The 25,741-nt window shown below is 41.2% G+C and overlaps 1 protein-coding gene across 1 annotated transcript in view; it reads right to left on the reverse strand.

Annotated features, from left to right (window-relative positions):
* Positions 1 to 25,741, reverse strand: part of PPEF2 (protein phosphatase, EF-hand calcium binding domain 2) — an 85,303-nt gene that overhangs the window by 24,547 nt on the left and 35,015 nt on the right. Inside the window, exons 3-13 of the mRNA XM_006898478.1 lie at positions 25,562 to 25,623; positions 24,404 to 24,573; positions 24,206 to 24,263; positions 21,895 to 22,070; positions 19,569 to 19,683; positions 13,294 to 13,340; positions 11,295 to 11,461; positions 10,633 to 10,669; positions 10,389 to 10,538; positions 7,440 to 7,823; positions 2,830 to 3,015 (exon numbers count right to left, since the gene is read on the reverse strand). Of these exons, the coding sequence (XP_006898540.1) occupies positions 2,830 to 3,015; positions 7,440 to 7,823; positions 10,389 to 10,538; positions 10,633 to 10,669; positions 11,295 to 11,461; positions 13,294 to 13,340; positions 19,569 to 19,683; positions 21,895 to 22,070; positions 24,206 to 24,263; positions 24,404 to 24,573; positions 25,562 to 25,623 (1,552 nt within the window). The remainder of the gene's footprint in view (positions 1 to 2,829; positions 3,016 to 7,439; positions 7,824 to 10,388; positions 10,539 to 10,632; positions 10,670 to 11,294; positions 11,462 to 13,293; positions 13,341 to 19,568; positions 19,684 to 21,894; positions 22,071 to 24,205; positions 24,264 to 24,403; positions 24,574 to 25,561; positions 25,624 to 25,741) is intronic.

The following is a 25,741-nucleotide window of genomic DNA, read 5'->3' on the forward strand; positions in this document are numbered from 1 at the left end:
GCATAATGCCCGTTAGATTCATTCATGTATATGCAGTGTTTCCTGAATTCTTTATTGCCTTTTAATGTTGCATTGTGGCACTCTAATTAGAGACACTGGCTCAGGACAGGGCAGGCTTCAGAGCTGCTGTCCATAGGGTCTCTATCAGTCGCAGGGAAATCGATGGCACATAACAACAACAACAACAACAACTATGGGAATGTACCATAGTTATTCATTTATCTGTTGGTGGGCACTAGGATTGTTTCCATATCTTTGCTGTTACGATTAATATAGCAATAAACACGGAAGTGCATTTATCTGTTTGTATTGCTCCTTTTATTTCTTTAAGATATATATCTAGTAGTGAGATTGCTAGATCAAACATTTCTATTTACAACCTTTAAAGGAACTGCCAAACTGCTTTCCATAGTGGTTGCACCATTTTGCATTTCCACCAACACTATATGAGAGTTCCAATGTCTCCACACCCTTGCCCATTTGTTGTTTAATGGCTTATTGAAGTTTTCTAGGGTGAAGTGATACTTTGTTGTTTTTATTTGTTTCCAAAAGTAATAGAAAAGACTGTGGTTCAATTTAGAGGTAAACTAGGCCTCATAACATGGGACTTACACCTGGCAGGGAACTGAGTTATTAAAACCAGTTTAATGGTTAAGGAGTGTTGGGCTTCCTGAATTACGTTGTGGGGGCCAAAAAGTTCTCCTTGTGAAGCATGAAATATTTTTTTTTGAGATCTACAATGAACTTCAAAATTTAAAAGCCTCCAACAAACAGAAATTTGTACACCAGTGCTCATAGCAGCATTATTCACTATCACCAAGAACATGGAAACGCATGTTTCAACACATGTCCAACCACAATGGATTGAGAAATTGTGGTACCTTCACATGATGGAATCCTACTCAGCACTCAAGAGCAACAATTTCAAAAGACACTGTATATACTGGAGAGCACTATGCTGAGTGAAACAACTCAATTTCATAAGGACAAATACTGTAGAAATTGTTACTGTAAAAATAAAAGGATAACTAGTAAAACGTGTATGGAGGTCCAAGAAGGGAAAGGAGAACAGAGAGATGAGGGTGGGCAGGGGGAAGTCATAGGGTCACACAGTTTGATGGGTGGAGGGAGGATGGAAAGGAAATGGGAAAGATCTGGTGGGGGATGGAGTAACGGTGGGCATAGTTCAATGGTGATTAATTTTATAAACACAATGTATAGTAATGATTGTATAGAAACACAAAAGTGTGGAACATAATCTACACAAATTTTTTATGAAAACCAATAAAAAATATTTTTTTTAAATTAGAAGTCTTCCCTAGTGGCAAGACACTGCACTGCAATACCAGAGGTACGCGGTTCAAATCCACCAGATGCTCTGCTGGAGAAGGAGGGCGCAATCTCCTCCTGTACCAGTCAGATCTGATTTGATGGTACACTTAAAAACAATACAATAAAAATTTAAAAAATTAAAAAATTTAAAAAAATTAGAAGTCTTAAAAAAAAATCTCAAAATGATGAAACATGTCAAGAGTTATGTGCCCCCCTGACCAAAAAATTATCAACTTGGCTAGGTGATGATGCAAATTATGTTAAAAAAATTCCTGTGATGTGAGATGATATGATGTAAGGGTTTTGGGTGAGATGCAAAATCTTTATTCAAGTCACAGCTCTGATGACAGGAGTTCACTGGGGTGTGTACTGCATCCTTTTATCATTTACAAGAGATGAAAGCAGAGAAAAACAAGTAGAGGAGGAACCTATCTTCCACCGAGAAAGAAGAGCTGGGAGTAGGATTTGTCCTTTAGAACCAGGATCCCTACACTCAGAACCTCCTAGACCCAGGAAAAGATGGATGCCATGACACATGGGCCCACTTCAAGAACACTGGGCCCACACACACTGAAAGGAAACAAGGACTTTCCTCTAAAGCCAACAAAGAAAGGAAACATCCCCTCGAACTAGTGCCCTGAACTATGACTTCTAGTCTCCTAAAGTACAAAAAGAGAGCTCTGGTGGCCTAGTGGCAAGAAGCTGCACCACAATCCTGAAGGCATGTAGTTCAAGCCAACAGTCACTCTGTGGGAGAAGGATGGGCAGTCTCCTACTGTGCAATTAACTGCCTCTGAAAACCCACTCGAGGGTCAGCTACACATCAGATCCAACTCTGCAGCAGCACACAACAACAAAGTGCAAAAGAACAAAGTTCAGTTCTGTATGTTAGAAACATTCACATGTGATTCTCTCTGTTAATAGCAGCACTAGATAATTTAGACATCATATATCTAAACATTTCATAGATTACTCATACCCCCAAAAATACCCCTCCCCTGGCCCATATACACATACACGGGAACCTATTATTCTTAGGTACACTGTTTGAGACAAGCTGTCCTAACATGGCTTTAGGTTGTACAAATAAGGTAAAATTTGGTGATTCCATCAATCCATACTTAATCCCTTCCTTAAACAGTTTCAGAATCCCATTGTCTTTTAGGGTTGTTGGAGACATGGCAGGAAGTAATATGACTTAAGGAACAGAGGATGTGTTTGACAAACACCAGACCATCCAAGATATGGGATATTTGTCCCTTTCTCTCTTATCAGTGTATTGGTAAGTGGTGTCTTCAATAAAATTTCAAGTTTTTAAAGAGCTGATAAAATTCACAGCCAGCTCTAAAGGATCTAGTTTCTTTGAGCAAGTAGGTAACAAATTTAAGACCCAGAAGCTAGTTAGAAAGCAAGAGGCTTAGCTCCTCTGGGCCTGGAAGGAACGCTAAGGACCATGCTCATGCTGCATGAGCCTGGGTGCTTTGGGGGTCCACCCACCTTGCGATTGTGACAGAACTCATAGCCTTCAGGTTTGCACTCATGAGAACGAATCAGAAACTGCAGGTTGTATTTCTGTAGCAACTGTTCTGTCACATTAGGCCCGAAGTAGCAGCCGTCTCCTCGCACAGTGTTGGCCTTACAGCCCTCCTGAGCCATTGGATCACTCCACAGAATATCTACAACCTGAAAGAAACCAAGAGGTGGTTTTCTTTCCTAAAAACTAGGTACATTTTGCTGAGTGAGATATCTCAGTCACAAAAGGACAAATACTGCATAGCGCTACTGTTATAAAACAGGTCTGACATGGGGAGTTGGGAGGAGAATAGGATAAAAATGAATTGATAATGACCATGCATTGGAACAGATGAAGGAAAGAACTGTCTAAAATGAATATATGATTAGTCATCATACATATAATAAAAGTCCAGAATAAGTGGTATATCATTGTGAAGATGACTGGGGGAAGGGGGTAAGGTAAGTAATTTTGCAATAAGGAACAAATATTTTTTTAAAAAAACAAACAAACACATGAACTGGGGAGACGGACTAAAGTGTGCAACAATAATGAATGAAAATCTAACTTCTCTGCATGTTTGTTAAAATTACAATGAAAATAAAATGAAAAACAGAAACGACAAAACTAGGCAAATAATTCATTTGGAGTCATTATTAGGAGAAATAGAAGAAAATATTACTTAGATAAAACTAACAGAATATACTTCCCTGCCATCAGCATCCATCATACACTTATTTCTCTCTTTTTTCTTTTTTTTCATTTTTATTGGTGGGGTTTTTTTCAGACCAGATTCTTCCAATTTCCCTCACTCTCCTCATCAAACTGTACAGCCCCATGATTAATCCACCCCCACTATGCACATCTTCATCCGTCTCCTTCCATCCTCCCAACCCCCCCTTGGATCCTCTTACTCATTCTACAATATTGGTTTTATACAATATTTATCCTTGTGGGACTGAGTCAGTTCACTCAGCATATGCTCTCCATAAGCTAGCTGCGTACTATGTAATATTCCTTTGTGTGAATGTACCATAATTTCTCAATCCATTTGATTGTGGTTGGACATCTGGGCTGCTTCCATGTTCTGGCGATGGTGAATAACCCTGCTATGAACATTGGTGTACAAGTCTCCATTTGTGCCTCAGTTCTCATTTTCCCAGGGTATATTCCAAGCAGTAGAATAGCTGGGTCATATCGAATTTCTATGTTTAGCTTTTTTTAGGAAGCGCCTAACTGCTTCCAGATTGATTATCCAGCATACATTTAAATGTTGGACCCTTGAGGTTCCAGAATTTTATTATTCACTAAATATATATATATATATATATATATATAATGCATTAAGTGTTGGACTCTTAACTGAACTGTCGGTCACTTTTATGTGAAAGATCAATAAGTAAAACAGATAAAAAGGAGCTGCACTTGACCATATTCTAGACTACTCAGTGGTTGCCCCCACGAAGCCAGCAGTCCTGTGGAATAACCCAAGTCTCTCAGGCAGCATTCACGAGACCCAAGATGTGGTCCTGGAAGTACAATAATCAGATGTTTGATTTCTTAAAATAATTTGACAACTTAAGGATTTTCTAGAAGAGCTGGGAAATTTTAGCTATTTAGATACTACTTTATCATTAGAATAAAATGTAAAAAGACCCCACAGTTGCCATTGAGTTGAGTATGACTTGTGGTGATCCATGTGCAAAATGGGTTTTCAAGGCTTTGTCCTTTTGGAAGCAGATCCCCAGGGCTTTCTTCTGACGTGCCTCTGACCGACTTTAAAACAGCAATCTTTTGGTTAGTGATGAAGTGCTTAAGCACCGTGTCATCCAGGGACTCCTACCCTATGGTTATTACTCAGGAAAATGGTAACTGCTTCTTAAACAACTCACAACAAATAACTGGATGCATTTCAGCTGCTGACGCCTGACAAAGTTTTTTTGTAAGAACAAAACCAAACAAACTGCCTTTGATTTGTCTAAAATCCAGACTGATAAATAGAATGTAACCTAAACTCACCTTTGGCTTCCCTTCAGTTTCCTGCCCATGTCAGCTGCAACTGCTCCCCTCTCTCACCACCTTCCACCCAGTCAGTTGCCATATTATGCCCTTTTTCACTGTTATATAACCTTTTCATTCTTCCTTGTTCTTTGAACCATAGGAATATTGGCTGAACTGTATCAGGCTGTTTTTGTAGGCCAAAAATAGTTGCCTATGGAAAATTCATGTAGTTCACACTTACCATCACTGCCATCTGTCACAAGGATTACTACTTGTCTTTTAAGGGATATTTAAGCTACAATGAAGGACCACTTCTAATGAAATGCCATTTCCAAACGGATGCCAGAGTCTTCTATTATGGAAAACACTGTTGGTGCCTACTCAGCATCACTTCTCTTACTTCCCTGCTCACAGAATTCTGACTCTGGGTTTTTTTGGTTTTCTTTTTATTTTTTGTTTAATTTTTTATTATTATTAATGTCAATGAAAATTTACAGAGACTTTGGATTTCCATTCATTCATTGTTGCACTTTTCTCCCTGCCCACCCCTCCCCCCTTCAGTACCCTCTTCTCTTTGAAAAGTAAAAGAAAAGTTCTTTCATTGTTTTATAATCCCTCCCCCCAGGTCCACTCCACTATGCAGCCTTTGCTCAGGACTCCTGTCATGACAATAATACCTAATCATATTCCTCCTAAACAGTCTTCTCCCTCATCTGTCTCAATGCAGTATACATTATTGAACCCATCTTTCTCAGTCTGCCCCCAACCCCGATGTCAGTCCTGTTTTAAAACAGTGACACCATACAGTATTTGTCCTTTTGTGAAAGATATTTCACTCAGCATAATGTTCTCCAGGCTCACCCATTTTGAATAATATTGCATGAGTTCTTTGTTTTTCAATGCAACATAGTATTCCATTGTGTGAATATACCACAACTTCTCTATCCATTCATTTGTTGATGGGCACTTACATTGTTTCCAACTCCTTGCTATTGTGAACAAAGCCAGGATAAACATGGGTGTGCATATATCTGCTTGGATGTCAGCTATGGTCTCTTCAGGGTATATTCCCAGTAGTGGAATTGCTGGGTTAAATGGTAGCTCTATTTGCAACTTTTTGAGAAAATGCCACACTGCCTTCACAGTGGTTGCATCATTTTACACTCCCACCAACAGTGAATAAGGCTTCCAGTTTCTCTACAACCTCTCCAGCATTTGTTGCTTTCTGTTCTGTTAAATTGTGCTATTTTTACTGGGGTGAGATGACATCTCATAGTTGTTTTGATTTGCATCTCTCTTAGAAATAAGGATTTCAAACATTTCTTTATATGATTGTTGGCCATCTGAATGTCTTCTTTGTTGAAATGTCTGTTCATATCCTTTGCTGTGTCTGTTCATATCCTTTGCCCATTTTTCAACTGGATTATTTACCTTTATCTTGCTGCGGTGCTCAAATATTTTATAAATTCTAGATATAAGTCTCTTATCTGACATGTCATTACCAAATACTTTTTTCCAGTCTGTGGCTTCCCTTTTTAGCCTGTTGGAGAAGTTTTTGGATGTACATAGGGATTTGATTCTTAGGAGGTCCCATTCATCTATTTTTTTCTTCTCCTGGTTGTAGAAGAACTCTGATTCTGTTTGAGGTGATAATATGCCTTGATAAATACTTGCTTTCCCAGACTCCCCGGCAACCAGGGATAGTCACGTGATACACGTGTAGGCCACTAGGAAAAGCTTTTGTTAACGTAATTACAGAGGACAGCAGCTACAGATGTAGCCTTTTTGGCTTTGAACAGAAGCAGTCTTCTTTCTGATTGACAAATGACAGCATGTAAGAGCATTCAGCAAATTGCAGCTTACTTTCTTAGCCCATGATGCTGAGCCACCAAACCAAGTTTTCTCAGGCAACAGACCTCTTCAACCACAGCTTTCTCTGCTTTATAAAACTTTAAAAGGTACAAGCCATTCTAACACCACCAGTTGCCCTGGAGTTAATTTTGCTTCATGATGACCCCATGTGCACCATAGTAGAACTGTTTTCCACGGATTCTTAATGGTGGATTTTTCTGAAGTAGACTACCAGGTGCCTTTTAGTGCCTCTGAGTGGACTCAAACCACTAACATTTGGGTTAGCAGCCAACCACATTAACCACTTGTGCTACCAAAAGACTTTATGGGTCAGTAGGCAAATATTTTCTCTTTCTGGAGCCCCTGGATGGCGCAAAAGTTTAGCTCAGCTGCCAACTGAATGGTTGGAGATTCTAATCTACTCAGAGGCACTACAGAAAAAGCCCTAGAGATCCATTTTAGAAAAATCAACCCTGGAAAACCGTGGGAAGCACGTTCTACTCTGATACATGAGGGGTAACCATGCATCAGAATTAACTCTGCAGTGAGTATGTGCGTGTGAAGTGCAGCGTCTTAATAAACTTATGAGGTATTCTAACCCCTGGGAGAGAGAGACAGCGGAGACCCAAAACATATTCTGTTTTGACCTAAAGGGTATTTGATGTGTATTTCTTGTTTTAATCTTTGGTGGCTCCTCCCATGGGTACCACATTCTTGCAAGTAGCATCGGGCCACGACCCACCTGCTTCCACTCCTCCTGAGTGGGCTCCAGATCCCCAGCATCAGATCCCACGTCAGCCATGAGGAGCAAGGTCTCCCCCTTCTCCTGGATCTCACGGAAGCCTGACTGCTGCTGGCACCTGTCCAGGTCCATGTCCACGGAGTGCCGCACCTGCCGGTTGAACTCTCCCTGGTCCAGAGAAAGGCTGCAGGGGATGCTGGAGGAGCGTCCAGCTTTGGGACTCTTGGGAGACTTAGGGTGTGGGGGCGAACATGGGAGAGAGCGGCTCTGGGGAAGAAACCAGGGGGTCGGCCTCCCTGGAGAGCTTGTCGGGTCGACTTTACTCTTATTCTCCAACTGTTTCTCACTCTTCTTTCTCGTTTTGCATCTCAGAGTGGAAACAATCTAAAAATGCCCAGAAAAGATACAGATGTTGAGATGAAACTGTACTTCCTTGATTGATTTTACCTTTTTGTTGGGATTTGGGTGAAAGTTTACAGTGAAGACTTGGTATCTATTCAGCCATTACAACACATTCAGGACACAGAGAGCAGTCTCACAACAGAACCTCCCCCTTGTTCCCGGTGCTCACTTTTCCATCAGTTTTTTTCCCTCTCCTCTCCCACCTTGTGAGCTTTGTTACGATTGTTCTTGTTAGGTGCTGCCAGGTCAAGAACGACTCACAGCGACCCTCTGAACAACAGAACTGAACCCTGTCCTAGCCTGTGTATGCTCATCGTCTCCGACACATTGGAGCCCATTGCTGCAATCACTGTTCAGTTCATCTCACTGGGGTCCTCCTCTCCTCCACTGGCCCTCCATCTTTCTAAGCTTATTGTCTCTTTCCAAGAAATAGCCTCACCTAGCAACGTGTCCAACATATGAAAGACGAAGCTTTGCCATCTATGTCTCCAAGGAGCACTCTGGCTGCACTTTCTCCAAGACATGTCTGTTTTTCTTTTGGCAGCCAATGGGATACTTATCCCAAGGCAAATGCTGCCTTTTTGAACTCCTAAACTTGACTGTTCTAAGGATACACTTCCTTTTTTGAGTACCACTCTGGGATTCATTTGGTCAGTGTTCACTGGTTCATCAGATAAGCATTGGTGTGTTCCTGATCCATTGTAAAATAAGTTCAGAAACTGAAAGTAAGTCTTCAGAAACTCTGAAGGGTAATTGTTGGTTTCTCAGTAGAGCAAGGAATTTGTGTTTGACTACTAGAAGAATTGATGTCTTTGATTTGTGGTGTTGGAATAGAGTCTTGAACATACACACCATGGACCTGCCAAGAAAACAAATAGGTCTGTCTTGGAGAGGGTGAAACCAAGGATTTTGAAGCTCCATTTCATATACTTTGGGCATGTGACAAGGAGGAACCGATCATGCTCAGAAGGGTGGAGGGACAATGCAGCTGAAGAAGACCCTGGATAAGATGGATTGATACAGTGACAAGGGCAATGGGTGTTGGTGTATCGAAGTCAATGAGACTGGCTCAGGACAGAGCAGAGTTCAGAGCTGCTGTACATAGGGTCACTAAGAGTCGCAGGCGACTGGATGGCACATAACAGCAACCACCACCACAACAACTAATGTAAAAGCTGGTGATTCAAACCAATCTGGTGTTGCTACAGAAGAATGATCTGGTGATCTGTTTCTCTTAAGATTATAGTGAGAAGAGAAAAAAAGAAGAAAGAACAAACAAACTCCATGGTGCAGTTGTACTCTGTAATACACAGAGCCAACACAAATAGAAATCTACTCAACAGCAAACAGGGAACTAAAATATTTCTCTTGACCAAGGAGACTGATTATAGTACTTCTCTCTGTCTGGGAGTTGTCATGTCATAGTACTGGAGTTGGGCTGTGAATACACAGAGAACAGGCTGGAAGAATTTTGACAATAAAGAAAGGGGGCCAGGCCACAGAGCATAGTGGCAGCATCAAGAGTCAAGGGAACAACCATTCCCAGCGTGGCTGATTACTGCAGAGTGAGGGACACAGTCTTTGAAAGAATGCCAGTGATGAAGACCTTGCTCATAAAGGGGGCACTGGGCAATTTCAGAGTCAAAAAACATGAATTTTCTGCAATTAGATGATTTTATTCTGATGTGAGAAAGCTGGCTTAGGGCAGGAACAAAGGGTAAGCAGAAAATGTCACCCAAACCTGAATGATGTTTGAAGAGGAATCAACACAAAATAAAAGTATTGGAATAAAGGCTATTTTCTAACGAGGGCTAATTATCTCCCAGGCTGTTCTACCCAGAACATAGAGGTTGAAAGATGAAGAAATTGACTCTCAACTGACTCATAACCACCACCTTCTCTATTGCCAGCTCCTGAGAGGAGCCAGACTACCAATCACCCTTTTCTGCTCTCAGGAATTTTTTGTTTGTTTGTTTTGAAAACATTGTTATCTGCCACAGGAGGCATCCCTAACTTTGATAGTTATGAAGAATATAAAACCCCACGGCTAGTTAGTCCATTCAAACTCACAGTGAATACTTGTAGTTAGGTAGGTGTCTTCGAGTTGGGTACAACCCATAGCGACCCAATGAACAACAGATCTGATCCCTTCCTGTCCTGTGCTTTCTCACACTTCCTACCACATGAGAGTCTGCTGTGCAGTCACCATGTCAGTTCATCTGGTCGAGGGCCTTCTTCTCCTTTGCTGACCCTCTACCATAGTGAATAGTAGCTAGTATTTGCTGAAGACTTTTCAAATATCAAGAAGCCTTATTATTTGGCTTAGTAACTTGTTGGACTGTTCACGAAAAGGTCAGTGGTTCAAGGCGCTCTGCAGGAGCAGGAAGAATTTAGAGCTCTAGGAACCCCATGGAAGGTCTTTATGAGTGGGAATCCGCTCAATGGTTTGGGTTTTTTTCCTTTTCAAGGCCCTTTACATGAATTGATCAAGCCTCACTACACTGGGCATCACGTTGAGTTTTGCATGTTTTATCCTTCAGTCAATACCTTATGTCTGTCTAATTTAGCTAGAAGCTCCAGGTCTGTCTTGTCTGACACACCACCATGAAGAATCAAGACTTTCTCATCAATCAGAGTGGCTAATGGAAGCCAAGAGAAAACATCCTGCAGTGTTTTTAGTATTTTCGTGCCATGTATCTGGAGAAAAAAATATTGACAAGGGATAAGATTTCAAATAATTCACTCAATTTATTTGAGATAAGAGGAATTATTGCTTTGAAACACAGTGTACCTGATATTTAGACATTACTTCTTTGGTGAAGCCATACCTAGATTCAGAAACAAAAATAAATATTAAAATAAATATAGTGACAACAGTTATGGAATGTTCATATTTTGCTTTAAAAATGCATGTATGTATATATGTAAACACATAGGAAAAAGACTGAAGAGACCAGAAATCCACTACCATCAAATCAGTTTCAATTCATAGCAATCCTCCATTGTGTTTCGGAGGCTGTAAATATAGGAGGAAACCGTTCATCACTCTCCCATGGAGTAGTGGACGGATTTGAACTGCTGACCTTTTGGTTAGCAGCCCAATATGCACTATGCCAGCAATGATGTCTTAAATTATCTCTTGGTAGAGATATTTGGAAATAACAGAATTTTTTCTTTCACTTGCTTATGTTTCCTACTTATTCTGCAGTTAATGCCCATTATTAATATAATGAAGGTTATAGATATGCAGACAAATACTTTTAAATTGTTTTATTGGACTAGTAGGATAAAGTCTAAAATCCCTTCAAACCTTTTTCTTGAATGTTGTTATATCTGTATCCTCCTTAAAAAATTAAGTCTTCTTTTAAAAGATATTTAAGAAATAAGCTGTGGAAAAGTAAATCTTATAATTACTACAAGCAAATATAAAAAAGCAAGGATGTTTTTGTCTACCTTAAGTTCACCATGTGGTCCTCATGGTTTCCTCGATTGAGATGGAATTCTTTTGGGTAAACCAGCATGAAGGCAAAGAGAACCATCAGGATCTCTATTGAATCATTGCCTCGATCCACAAAGTCCCCGTTGAACACATAGGCCCGCTCTGGCGATGGAAGGCCATTCTTCCCATTAAAGAAAGAAGTCATAGAGGTCCAATATGGAACAAGAAATAAGTTTAAAATCAAGTTGCATTGGATAGTCACATCATGTCTAACACCAATTCTGTGTTTTCTGGGGTCTCCTCCAAAAGTGAAATGTCAATAAAAGCTAGAAATATATCCTACCAGCCTTCTATTTCCTTTCCAGCCAGGCTAAGGTTACCAGCAGAATTCTACAATATGATGTGGAGCAAAGAGCATTGAAGGTGTTCTCCCAAAGCCAATTTTAAGGTCTGGACACAGTATCTTTAACTAATAATAGTAACAACAACTGCCACAGATTTAAACACACAATTAAAAAGAAGAATGCCTTGGTAAATATATTGGAAAGTATATTAGAAAATAATATTTCCATTGCCATCATTTCAATTCCAACTCACAACAGAGTAGGACTTCCCCATTGGTTTCTAAGGCTGTAATCATTATGATAGAAGGCTGATACCTCTTTCTCTTCTGGAACAGGCAGATTTGAATCTCAGACCTCTCTGTTAACAGGCAAGTGCTTAACCACTATGCCACTATTGTTGTTGTTGGGTACCATTGAGCATTGACTGAGTACAATTCTTAGCAACCTATGAACAAAAGACCTGAATCCTGCCCTATCCTGTGCCATTGTCTTCATCTCTGACACACTTGAGACAATTGCTGCAGTCACTATGTCACCTCACCTCATTGGAGTTCTCTCTCTCATTCACTAACCCTCCATCTTTACAAACATGATGTCATGCTATGGAACCCCTAAGGCTCCTTAAAATAATGTTGTTGTTGTTGTTGTTGTTGTTGTTGTTGTTGTTGTTAAGTGCCATCAAATCATAGGCGACTCATAGTGACCCTATGATTAAAAGTCCTCAGCACTTGTGTGACTTGCATCCTTTCTCCAGGTTCATAGGGTTTCTGGAGGCAGGCTATTATGGAAGTGGATGTCACTCCTTATTCCAAGCTTATTTTAATCGGGGAGCACCACCAAAAACTGTCTGCCATGGATAACCATTGACACGTTTGACACATCAGTGTCACAGTGTTCAGCTTCACAACAACCACAAGTTATCGCTGTACAGCAAGTGGACAAACCAGGGCTATACCACCTAGAAGAATGTTTGAACAAAAACAATGAAAAACGGGCCCAAAACCAAATATGTTCATTTCCATCAAGTTGTTTCCAAGTCATAACAACCTTCTAGAAGAGAGTAGAACTAACTTGCAAAGACCTAAATCTTTATTGGCCAGCAGTAAGAAGCTGCACTGCAATTTCAAAGGGATGTGGTTCGAATCCACCAGCTGTTCCACTGGTGAACAATCGTCAGTCTCTTCTCATGCAATGTCCTGCTCCTGAAAACTTGCTGGACAGGTTGATTTTGAATCAATGACACACAACAACTCCCAAAAACAAGCTGGTAAATTTTGTTTAGTAGTCAAATACTTTAACAATTGTGCCACTGGATTCTTTAATGTAATATTACAAAAACAAGATATTATCATTACATTCATATGCTTTTCTACAACCTCTACAACATTTTACAACTAAAAATAGATGTGAGAATAACTTTTAGGTTGTGTGGATAATAATCCTCTTATGTATTTGGGGAAAGAAAATTGGCTGCCGAGTAATGGTGTCTTCTATTCATTGATCTAAGATTATATATATATATATTGCTGACTTCTATACTATGCATATGCTATACTGGTGGTAATAATATCCTTTAGATCCAAGCAATACTTAAGCATTTATGTAATAAGCATATTATTTAAACTTCTAAATCAAACTCCAAAGCAAAAAAGGAGTTAAACATTCATACCTTATGGAATATAAATATTAAGTCATCCAACTGGCCATGCAAATCTCCTAAAAAAGACAAAACAAAAGTATCAGTGCTGAGTAGCTTTTCTCATTGTTTTTAAAGTTGTTGCTGTTAGTTGCTATCAAGTGGACTACAGCTCATAGTAAGTCTCTCAGCAACAGACCTGACCCTTGCTCTGTCCTGTACCATCCTCATCATCCAAAAACTGTTCACACCCATTGTCACACATACTATATCAATCCATCTCATTGAGGGTCTGATTCTGTCTTTCCAGTATGGTCTCTTTTTCCAAGATGTGGCTCCTCTTTTAAAAAAAAATTATTTTATTTTTATTATTTTGTGTGTGTACCATCAAATCAGAACTGACTGGTACAGGAGGAGATTGTCCCTCCTTCTCCAGCAGGGCATCTGGTGGATTCAAACCGCATACTTCTAGGATTGCAGTGCATCTTCTTGCCACTAGGCCACCAGAGCTCACCGATATTGCCCCTCTTAACAACATTCTTGAAGTTTCACCACCCTTGCCTACAAAGAGCACCCTGGTTGCACTTCCTCCAGGAAAGAAGTGTACATTCTTTTGGCAGTCTCTGGTATGTTCACTATTCTCCTCCAACACCACTATTCAAAGACATCAATTCTTCTTCTGTCATCCTTGTTCACTGTCATTTTCAGATGCACAAGAAGCAGCTCAAAAATATTATGATGTAAATAGAGCAAGGGCTGTGCTTGGATGACCATATCTGACCTTTACCAACTTCCCAAAGGGGAACTGTCCCCAGCAACAGCATCAACAACACAGAACCAATTTCTATGAGGTTAAACACTGACCTTTTCCAACTTCCCAAAGGGAAACTGGCCCAACAACAGCATCAACAACACAAAACCAATTTCCATGAGGTCAAACATGTCACCCACACTCCCATACTTCTTTCTACTTATACAACACCAATCTTACTGCTTTACTAAGTCTGAAATCTGATGCAGTTGCCTACAGAACACACAAAACCATACTGGAGAAGTTAAAACGTTATAATCCAGGTTAATAGCAGAATACAGTCAGGACAGCTTCTGAAATGTGCTAGTAGGCATCTCAGCCTTGAACTTTGTGGCTTTAGGCCAGTGTTAAAAAATTCTCATCAATCTTGACAATATTTGCTCTCTTCTCTCCCCACAGTCCTCCAATAACCTTGGGGAAAAGTAAGCTCTGGTTCAATGATGCATCAGCCGCAAAGTCCACTCCGTTTCATGTCAGGTCTCTGGTTCTCCACTTTGGTTGCCATAGCTATTGCTCCCGTGGGTCCCAGTCTGGCTCGCACAAGAGTCTCTGGTCTCGAAGGACATATTACAATCTCTAGCTTCTTCTTTACTGCCAGTGAGGCCTCTTCTTTTCTGCTGTTGGATCTGCTCAACTCAGTGGCAAGACTAGCCAATCACTTTATGAATTGGTAAGACTAGCCATTCCCCTTGTGAACTAGTGAGATTAGCCAATCCCCTTGTGGATAGGGGAATATTCGCATATTCCCACACATTCACCACATGGCAAAATTCAAATTCAATGGCTAAGAAAGCCATTTTGAACACTAAGCCTTTAATATTACACAGAGTTTGGTTTAAGTGCACCTTAAAATTAATCTTTGCTCTTTGATACTTTAAAGAGGTCCTTTACAGCAGATTGTCCCAATGCAATATATCTTTTTTTTAAATTTTTTTTATTTTATTAAATTTTATTAGTTTTAATGAACATTTACAGGGATTTTGGGTTTTCATTCCTTCATTGCCGCACCATTCTCTCCACCCTCCTCCCCAGTTTGTTCTTCTTCCCCGCCATCCGAATGTCTGTTTTAATTGTCCAATTGCCACAGTGCTTGTCAAAGTCAGTTCTGATTAATCTCCTTTGTCAGTGTGTCCTTTGCCATTCCCTATCACTCCTCCCTGAGAGAGACTTCACCCTGATTCATAAGGAAAAGGGAATGACGTATTCTCTTAGCTACTTCCTGCTGAAAAGGGACGCTGTGGGTTTCAGGGTGAAGATCTTCTCTCACTACTCTAAAGGGCCCCTTTGGCAGTAGGAAACACATAGACTATTATGGAGATTGATTTTGGAATTTAGATGCACTGTTATTAATTGTGCTTAGCCGTACATGTTCATATCCCTGAAGATGTATCATGGGGGGGTTGCAACCTAGAAGACACAAATGTAACTAACAAGTTATAAGTACATGAGTCAAAAATTATGGAAAAGTAAAAGAAAAGATTCTTTCATTGTTTTACAAATCCTCCCCCAGGTCCCCTCCACCGTGTAGCCCTCGCTCTAGACTCCTGTGATGACAGAAATACCTAGTCACATATCTCTTTTACACAGTTTTTTCCCTCCTCTGTCTCAGTGCAGTATACATTATGGAACACATCTTATTCAATCTCTCCCCAACCCTGAGGTTAGTCCCATTCTACAACAGTGGCATCATGTAATATTTGTCCTTTTGTGACTGGGATATTTCACTCAGCATAATGTTCTCCAGAGTCAACCATTTTGAATAATATTGCATGAGTTCCTTGTTTTTTAATGCAGCATAGTATTCAATTGTGCAAATATACCACAGCTTCTCTAGCCATTCATTTGTTGATGGGCACTTAGTTTGTTTCCAACTCCTTGCTATTGTGAACAAAGCTGCAATAAACATGGGAGTGCATATATCTGCTTGGATGTCAGCTATGGTCTCTTCAGGGTATATTCCCAGTAGTGGAATTGCTGGGTCAAATGGTATCTCTATTTGCAACTTTTTGAGAAAGCGCCATACTGCTTTCCACAGGGGTTGCACCATTTTACACTCCCACCAACAGTGAATCAGGGTTCCAGTTTCTCCACAACCTCGCCAGCATTTGTTGCTTGCTGTTCTGTTAAATTTTGCTATTTTGACGGGGGTGAAATGATATCTCATAGTTGTTTTAATTTGCATCTCTCTCAGGGCTAGGGATTTTGAGCACTTCTTCATGTGCTTGTTAGCCATCTGAATGTCGTCTTCGGTGAAGTGCCTGTTCATATCCTGTGCCCATTTTTCTATTGGATTATTTACCTTTATCTTGTTGTGGTGCTCAAGTATTTCATAAATTCTGGATATAAGCCCCTTATCTGATATGTTATTACCGAATATCTTTTGATTTCTTGACTACAAATTGGCAGTCAAGATATTCTGGTTTTCATATTTACTATTAAAAGGGAAATGTACTGAAAAGTAAGGCAATGTTAATAAACTTAGTAGTTACTCATTTTTCATAAGTAAAATAGAAACTATTCATTTCTCCTGTGGCTTCCACAGTAAATTTTTTAGAAAGAATAATGTTGTTGTTAGGTGCCATCAAGTCAAGTACATCTCATAGTGACCCTATGAACAACAGATCTGAAGCTTGCCCTCCTACCCTATCTTGTGCCATCCTCATCATTCCAACACACTTGAGCTCATTGCTGTAGACACTCTACTCAAGGAAGCACAATATTTTCTCCAGGAGTACCATAAACAGTAAATGGTTGATATTTTCACTGAAGGAAAGATGGGACAAAATAATGTAGGGTTGCAAAACTTGACGAGAACTAGAGAGATTTTGCCCCATTTGAAAGAACAAAGAGATCTTGAATGGTTTAAAATCAAGGACAGTGTATGTCATGGTTGTATCTTTCATACTTATACAATCTGTATGTTGAGCAAATAATCTGAAAACATTTACTACATGAAGAACACACCTTAGGATTGGTGGAAAGCTCACTGACAAACTGCAGTATGCTGTTGATGCAATCTTCTTGCTTAACATGAAGAGGACTTGAAGCATTTACTGAAGAAAATCAAAGACTACAGCCTTCAATATGATTATATTTCAACATAAAGTGGAGGGAGGTCCTCATACTGGACTGGGCACCAATATCATGATGAAAGGAGAAAACACTGAAGTTGTCAAGGATTTCATTTCACTTGAATCTGCAAATCAGTCCCCAAGGAAGCAGCAGTCAAGAAATCAAACAATGATTTGCATTGGACAAATTTGCTGCAAGCAACTTCTGAAAACATTAAATTATTAAACATTATTCACTTTAATAAAGTAAGGTATACCTGACTCAAGTTACAGCATTTTCAGTCACCTCGTACTGTTGTTGTCATTGTGACTCATAGCAACCCTGTGTACCTTAGCTTTAAAAGCTGCCCTATCCTGTGTCAATCGCATTGTATCTGACAGACCTAATCCCATTGTTCCAGTCACTGAGTTAATCCATCTCATCCTACATCTTCCCCTCTTTTGCTGTTTTACCACCCTTCCAAACATGATATCCCTCTCCAAGGACTGGTTCCTCCTGGCCACATGCCCAAAGTATATGAGACAAAGCCTCAAAATCCTTGCCTCCGTGGAATAAATTGGTTTCACCCTCTGCAGGATAGATCTGTTTCTTCTCCTGGCAGTCCACGGTATGTTCAACACTCTTCTCTAGCACTACAACTCAAAGGAATTGATCCTTTTTCTATTATCCTTAGTAATTGACCAGCTCTCAGATGCATAGCAAGTAACTGTGAATACCATGGCCTGTATCAGGCACACTTTAGTCTCCAGACTGACATTGTTGCTCTTCAGTACTCTAGAGAGGGTCCTTGACAGTAGATTTTCCCAATGCATTTAATTTCTTGACTGCTGGTGCCTAGAGTGTTGATTGTGGAACCAAGTAAGCTGAAGTTATCAACAATCTCAATCTCTTCTCCACCCATCATGAAGCTGCCAATAGGTCCAGTAGTAAGAATCTTTGTTTTCTTGATGTTAAGCTTCAAACCATTTTGAAGACTACAGCCCTTGACTTTCTGCAGCAATGTCTCATGTACTCTTCAGTTTCAACAAGCAAGGTTGTGTAATCTGCATAATGGAGGCTGTTGATGAATCTTCCTCCAATCATGATGCCACATTCCTCCTCATAAAGTTCAGCTTCCCAAATGATCTGTTCTGCATATAGATTAAAGAGGTAAGGATGCATCCCTGATACACACCTTTCCTGATCCTGAACTATACAGTGCTTCCTGGTCCAAGACCAGGTTTTGCATTAAAACAATTAAGTGTTCTGGGATTCCCATTCTTCTAAAGGTTGGCCACAATTTGTTGTGATCTACAGAGTTAAATGCCTTTGCACAGTCACTGACAAAATGCAAACAAAAATTGAACAATGAATAAGGAAGAGCAATAAAGAATTGATATCTTTGAATTTTGGGATTGATGAAAAATATCAAATATATCCTGGACTGTTAGAAGAGTAAACTAATCTGTTTTTTAAAAAGTACAAATAGGATGGTCTTCAAAAGCTAGGATGGTGAAATTGGGCATGTTATTAGAAGGGATCAAGTCCTAGAAAAGAACATTATACTCAATAAAACAGGTTTAAAAGGAGGAAGCCTCATATTAAGATGGGTTGACATAGTAGGTACACAGCGATGACTGTGAGGGTCACACAGACTGAGCAGTGTTCCATTCTGCTAGAAACCAAGTTGCTATGAGTTGGAATTGACTCAAGCTAATACCATCTGGAATCAGATATTTCCATGCAAGAATGTGGTCCAGTATTGCCAGAATCCCAAGAGGAGTTAGAAGTCTGAATTTTATTATTAAATTCTCTCATTTTCAAATGTTGGAAAATAATTTTAAGAATATAGTAGAAATTAAAAATGTTAAGAATATATATGACTGCAGAACATATCTGTAGTTGATGTGGAGTCCCTGCGTAGAACAAACAGTTAACGTTTAGACAACTAACCACAGAGTGGAAGGTTTGAATGCACCCTCATTGCCTCTGAAGAACAACCAGATGATGCACTTCCAAAAACTCAGCCACAGAAGACCACAGGGGACAGAGTTCTGACACATAGAGAGCGCCATAGGCTGGAGGAGACACTCTAGCAATTGTTTTTTTCTGGGTTTTCCCCTTTTCTTTTTTTAAAAATGCAGCCCTAGAAGAGCCTGTTTGCAATCCCTAGTACACAGCAATCTCTCTACCCTTAACATCAGTCTACAGTGGATGTTAAAATAGCACTCAAAACACAGAGTGACAGAGATTTGGTTGAGACAAGGTTGGCATAAATCTGCATTTGTAAAAAACAAACAATCAAAAATTATAAAATTAAGTACAAACCCCCAAAACATGGCCTGGATTTAAATTTTCTTGATTTCTTATCTCGCTCCTCTCTGACCACTGTCAGTGTTTTCTTGTTTATGTCCAACACACACAGCCGCTTCTGGCCGGCCCTTACCACACACTGTGATCTCCTCGCTGTAACAGGTCGATACGCGGTTGATGTTTGGCAGCTGTATGAGGTGCTTCCTGGTTTCATGTAAGAGATTCAGGACATAGCGTGCATGGAGCTGCTACTAGGAAGAAAAGTGGGGAGAGAAGAAGGCAACACTGTATTCATGAGGAAAGTTGGGCCTCATCCCAACTTAAGGATCCCCAAGAGCCCCAAAGTAATCCGGTAGTTAATTGTACATGTAGGAAAATAAAGTGGAAAATGTTTTGTTATCTATATATTTACCACCATAAAATAATACATGGATGGATAGGTAGATTGACAGATAAAATAATGCAGAAACACTTTTTAAGAAACTGTGACTTATTAACTTCCCTTGGGGACCCAATTCACTAATCCTCCTTTATTACCATCTTCTCACCTTCTTTTAGCTTTTCAACCTCCCTGTTAGTTCTTCCAAGGACTAAATTAACTCCCTGTTTCCTGTCCACTCTACAAATCTGCTTTGCTTTATCTTGGGATAAACACACACTCATGTCAGTGAAATTCAAATTAAGGCCAAGGATGTTGATGTTGTGGAGTGATCTTGACTTTACTGGAAACATCATCAGAGTTCTTCCGGTATATGAGGTATTTCCTGTGGTTAATTATCTTCTTCATGTGATTAGGGTTGGGGGAATACTGGAGAGCAGGGGCATGTCTCTGGCATACAGCCAGATTCTGACTGCTTCTCACCAGGTCTGCCTGTCCTACCAAGGTTTTAATCCATCATCATTTCTCCCCTGGATTACTGCAGCAGTCTCTTGACTGACCCTTGCCTTATACTTTTAATCAGTAGCCAGAATTCTTTTAAAAATCAAGCTAGATTATAGTATCTTGTGCTCAAAGTCCAATATCTTTTCATCTCTTCTAGAAAAATGAGCCCACTTGCACCTTCTTCACATCTCTGTTTCTGTCTCCTTCTAAGCTCTCCCAGCTTCCTCCTCTCCGGCTCTATTGGTCCTCCTGGTGTTCCTTGCCAAGTTCTGCCTCAGGGCCTCTGTTCGTGCCCCTCTGCCTGGATGACTCCCTCAGAGCCCCACAAGACCCATTCCTCAACATTGAGCCATAACTCAGCAAGGACTCTCTCAGGGGTGCCTTCCCAGATAATTCTTTATAAAACCATCATCTCCTTCACTCAGAACGTCATTTATTCTTTTCCATAGCTCTTGTTGCTTTCCAATATAGTACACCTGAACAGATCTGAACCCTGTCCTATCCTGTCCCATCTGCACACCTCCTCATACACTAGAGCCCATTGCTGTTATCACCGTGTCAATCCAACTGGTTGAGAGTCTTCCTCTCCTTTGCTGACCTCCACCCTTCCCAGCATCATGTCCCTCTCCAGGGAATAGATCCTGCTAGCAATATTCCCAAAGTGTGTAAGGTGAAGCTTCATCATCTTTGCCTCCAAAGAGCACTCTGGCTGTAACCTTTCCAAGACATATTTGTTTGTTTGCCTGGCCATCCACGGGATGTTCAGTGCTCTACTCCAACACCACAGCTCAAAGGCATCAATTCTTCTTCTGCCATCCTTATTCATCGTCCGGCTCTCAGATGCATAGCAAGCAATCGGAAAGACCATGGCCTGAATAGTTCTCAAACTAACATCATTATTCCTCAGTAATTTGGAGAGGTTCCTAACTGCAGACTTTTCCAGTACATCTAAGTCCAACAGTTTTTAATCTCTTCCAGAAAAATGAGCCCACTTGTACCTCCCTCACATCTCTGCCTCCGTCTTCTTCTACACTCCCTCAGCCTCCTCCTCTCCAGGTCTACTGGTCCTCGTGGTATTTCTTGCCAAGATCAGCCTCAGGGCCTCTGTTCAAACCTGAACAGGGTTCAGATCTGTTGTTAATAGAGTCGCTATGGGTCACACTCAACTCAAGGGCACCTAACAACAACAGCAACTATATAGTGCATAGTTTCCCTATTTGTTTCAATTTGTAGTTCTCATCTGTCTTTCTGCGAGAATGTCAGGGTCATCAGGCAGAGTTTGTGTTTGTTTAGTTCACTTCTGGGTCCCTAGTGCCCTGCACATAACAGTGCTCAGTACTATCTGTGAGATGAATGAATAGCCAGAGAAGATTAGGAGCGGTTTTCCATTAATAAAACCTAGCTGACTGGCCATCAAGTCCTAGCTGAGTAGAAAGGAGGTGGGATTCCTCCAGTGCACACATGGCACAAGCAACTTCAGTCTGGAGCTGCTGCTGCTGTTTGGTTTGGTGCCTTTCAACACGGTACATGGAATTGGTGATGGCCTAGATTCCCCAGGTTCCCCGGGTGAGCTTACTTGTTTCAGTCTGAAAGCTTCCACCAAGGCAGTGGCGTGGTCTGGAAGGAGTGGGAAGGAGAGACGTGGCCCTCGGTAGGAGTCCGGAACCTCTATGGATTTGTAGTCACCGCATTTCTCCATCTCAGGGTCCTTGGGGAATCTCTCTTCAGTGAGCATGCGGTTTAAGAAGTCCCCTGCTCAGGACAGAAAATGCGGGACAGCTTGGGATTCAACTATGCTTTTAAATAGAAAATAAAGATGTGTTCACTGGGCAGAAGCTGAAGAGGCTCCTGAGCTGTGTGGCATTCGCTTTAATACAGGAAAGAAGGGAAAGGGGAAACGGTGACTGAGGACTGACAAGGGGAAAACATGCTTTGATGCCGATAAAAACATTAGCTGTACCTATTCTGATTCTTGTTTGAAAGATTGATATTTGTCAGACTTAGAAAGTACAGAAATTTGCAGGCTTAGGTCTGTAAAAGGAGGCTCTGGTGGCCTAGTTGTTAAAGAGTTGTGCTTCCAGCCCAAAGCTGGCAGTTCAACGCTACCACTTGATCCACTGGAGAAAGATGGACAATCTTCTCCTCTGGGATTTACACCTTCTGAAAACCCACTGGAGGATCAGTTATAAGCTTGGTTCAACTTGCCTGCGATGAGTGAGTGAGTAAGTGAGGTCAATAAACAGAAGAAAGGGAGAAGCTAAGGTGGGGAGGGGGGAATATCCATTGGCATTTATAATGTGCATAGTAAATGTCCTTTGGGCAACTTTGTCACCCTCTGCATCTCTGGCCTGCAGGCTGTTCCCTGGAGTCCCAGAAGGCTAGGCACAGGAGGCCAGAAGTGCTGTAAAGTTATCACTCCTGTCCCCACCCCCAGCAGCCCTCAACCAAAGACTCTCAAGACGTAAGTTAGAAAGATTCTTGTTCCCTTGGCCTTCTGGTCAACTAATTAAGTGATTTGCATTATTTCTCAGTCACACTGCTTAGCTTGCTAAGCAGGCTTAGTAGCTGCTGTGAATTATGTCCCACTGCCATCACCTCAAACCCAAAAAAGATATGTGGAAGTCTTGACTCCCGGTACTTAATGTGACCTTGCATGAAAATAAATGTCTTTGTAGACACCATCAGACAATATGAGGTCATATGCAGCAGTAGTTGCTGATAGGTGGTGGAGAGTCGATTCTGAGTCACAGTGACCACATCAATAGAGTAGAATTGCCTCGTAGGGTCTTCTAGGCTCTATTCTTTATAGGAGTAGATCATCGGGTCTGTATCGTGAGGAGCCATTCGGTGAGTTTGCACTACCAACCTTTTGGTTAGCAGCCTAGTATTTACTGTGAGGTCACTAGGGCTCCATCTACTAAAGTAGGTTGGGTCGAATCTTAGAGGTGTTCTTTTAAAAGATAGGAAGAGACACAGAAACTCACTTCCCTCAAGTTACACGGTGACCCTATGTTAGCAGCCCAAGGTATAATGTGCTACACATTAGAGAAGGAGGAGCATTTCCTCTTTGAAAATATGTTATTATTTAAATGCAGTGTTCACTATTTAAAAGAAATACATGATTAGGTATTATTTGGAGGACAACAGTCCAGAATAAGAGGTGCATAGTAAAGTGGACTGGGGGGCAGGGAGAAGGGAGGAAATTGTGTCCAAATTTTCTGTAAACTTTGTTAAAATATCAATAAAAATTAATAATTTTTTTAAAGGGGGGAAGAAGAGATACTGACAGAAGGAGGACAGCCATGTGAAGATGCAGCTACATACCGAGGAGTGCCTGGGTCTACCAGAAGCAGGGAGAGACAGACAAACATTTCCTCCAAGAAACTTCTGAAGGACCAAAGCCTAGAAGATGTGTTTATTTGGACTTCCAGCCCCCAGAATTGCGATAAAATAGATTTCTGACTTTGTTTGTCATGTAAGTTGTGCCGTTTGGTTATGTATTGCAAGCCCAAAACACGAACATAGTCTAAAACCTGTCCTGTCAGAAGCAGAACGTCACATTTTTTTCCTCTTGGAGCAGCTTGTGGGTTCAAATTATAGTTCTTTCAGTTAACAACTAAGCACGCTTATCCACTGTGCCACCAGGATTACCTTGTCTTTGCTGAATCTCTGTCCGGTGTCCACTCAGTGCTTCCTGCACTCACCAAATATTCAAACTCCTGTATCCAGGTGTGCTTCTGAGAGAATCCAGGGTAACATTCCACTCTGGCATTTATCTGTCAGCCTTCTGGCTCATTCCTTAGCTGTCACTTTCTTGCACCCTGTGCACCCTCCCCCACCTCCCCCAACACCTGTGGAAAATGTACCATTTGGTCAATGATACTTACTCTCATTGTGGCTACTGGGGGTGAAGTGATCCATAAGGTAGCTGAAGAATTCATGGAGCTGAAGAAGAACCCACAAAGACATGGCTTTAGCAATGAGTGAAAAGAGACCCAGGGGTGGCCCAGATCGGTCCCACTGGTCCCCTGACCAGTGGTTGGAAGGCTGAGCTGAAGGCTTCTCAGTCCCCCAGCCCACGGTACCTTGACCTGGTCTTGCTGCCCAGCATACTCTATGGACTGGAAGATGCTCCAGGTGCAACGCCGCCTCATCTCCAGGCGAGCCACGTAGCGCCGGTACCACCTCTGGATCAGAGCGGCTGCCTTGAAGGCTGTGACATGGATGGAGAAGAAAGCCTGTGAGCAGAGCTGCCCTAATGCATTAGGGGAGCAGTGAGGAAAGGGCAAGCTCTTCTCCCACTGCAAGTCCAATGTAAACTTCAAGTGCACATGTGTAGAGACTAAACGGTGGAGGAAAATGATTGTTTCCCACAGTGTTTTTTTCCTCCTGATCACTGAGCCCCCTAGTCTCACCTACATACAACCTCACTGGAGACTTACTAGAATTCCTCCTTGTTGAAGAAAGTATGTATGTGAGTAGAGATGGAAGAGCTGGACTGCCAGGAATCTGGGGATGTAAACTAGAGAAATTGTAAAATACAGCATAGTTGAAGAAATGGAGCATGGCAGGGGATGGGAGATTTTGTGATATGTGACCATGAACTAGGTGCCAGGAGATCTGGGTTTTAGACCTGACTAGCTAGCAATGTGGCCTCAGACAAATCACCTTGTTTAGCCTCAATGTCTTCATTTGGAAAGGAGGCTGGATTAGATGATAACTGGAGAAAACTAGCAATACACAAATAGATAAATGAGTATGTACTATAAAGTCAGATGGAGCTGGGTCTTTTCTGGATGCTGTTCTTATTATTTCCCAATTGTCTGACTTCCCAGTGGCCTTTAAATCTTCCCTATGATGCTGTTACATTGTTAGGTGCCATTGAGTCAGTTCCAACTCATAACAACCCAGTGTGCAACAGAAGGAAGCTTTGCTTGGTTTTGTGCCATCTTCACAGCAGTAGGTACATTTGGGCCCACAGTTGCAGTCACTGTGTCAATCCATCTCATTAGATTAGGTAATCCTCCTTCTCACTGACCATCTGCTCTCCTAAGCATGGTTTTCTTCTCTCGGAGGCCGGCCCCCCCTCATCACATGTTCCAAGTAAGCAAGACAAACTCTCACCACCCTCCTTTCTGAGCAGCGCCCAGGCTCCAGGACAGATCTGTTCATTCTTCTGGCAGTCTACCTGTATATTCCCAACACAATATGCTCATGATTGTACCGGCACTATCTAGTCTAACAGAAAGCCCCCGAGTGCCTCCTTTTGCCAGCATCTTTGCTAGGGTGATGTTTCTGTGTGATCCTAATGGCGAAAAGGAAAAAAAAGAAAGGAAAGGAAAGGAAAGGAAAGGAAAGGAAAGGAAAGGAAAGGAAAGGAAAGGAAAGGAAAGGAAAGGAAAGGAAAGGAAAGGAAAGGAAAG

This window comes from Elephantulus edwardii, unplaced genomic scaffold (assembly GCF_000299155.1).
Source record: "Elephantulus edwardii isolate Elephantulus edwardi_28Jun2011 unplaced genomic scaffold, EleEdw1.0 scaffold00230, whole genome shotgun sequence".
Classification (NCBI taxonomy): Eukaryota; Metazoa; Chordata; class Mammalia; order Macroscelidea; family Macroscelididae; genus Elephantulus; species Elephantulus edwardii.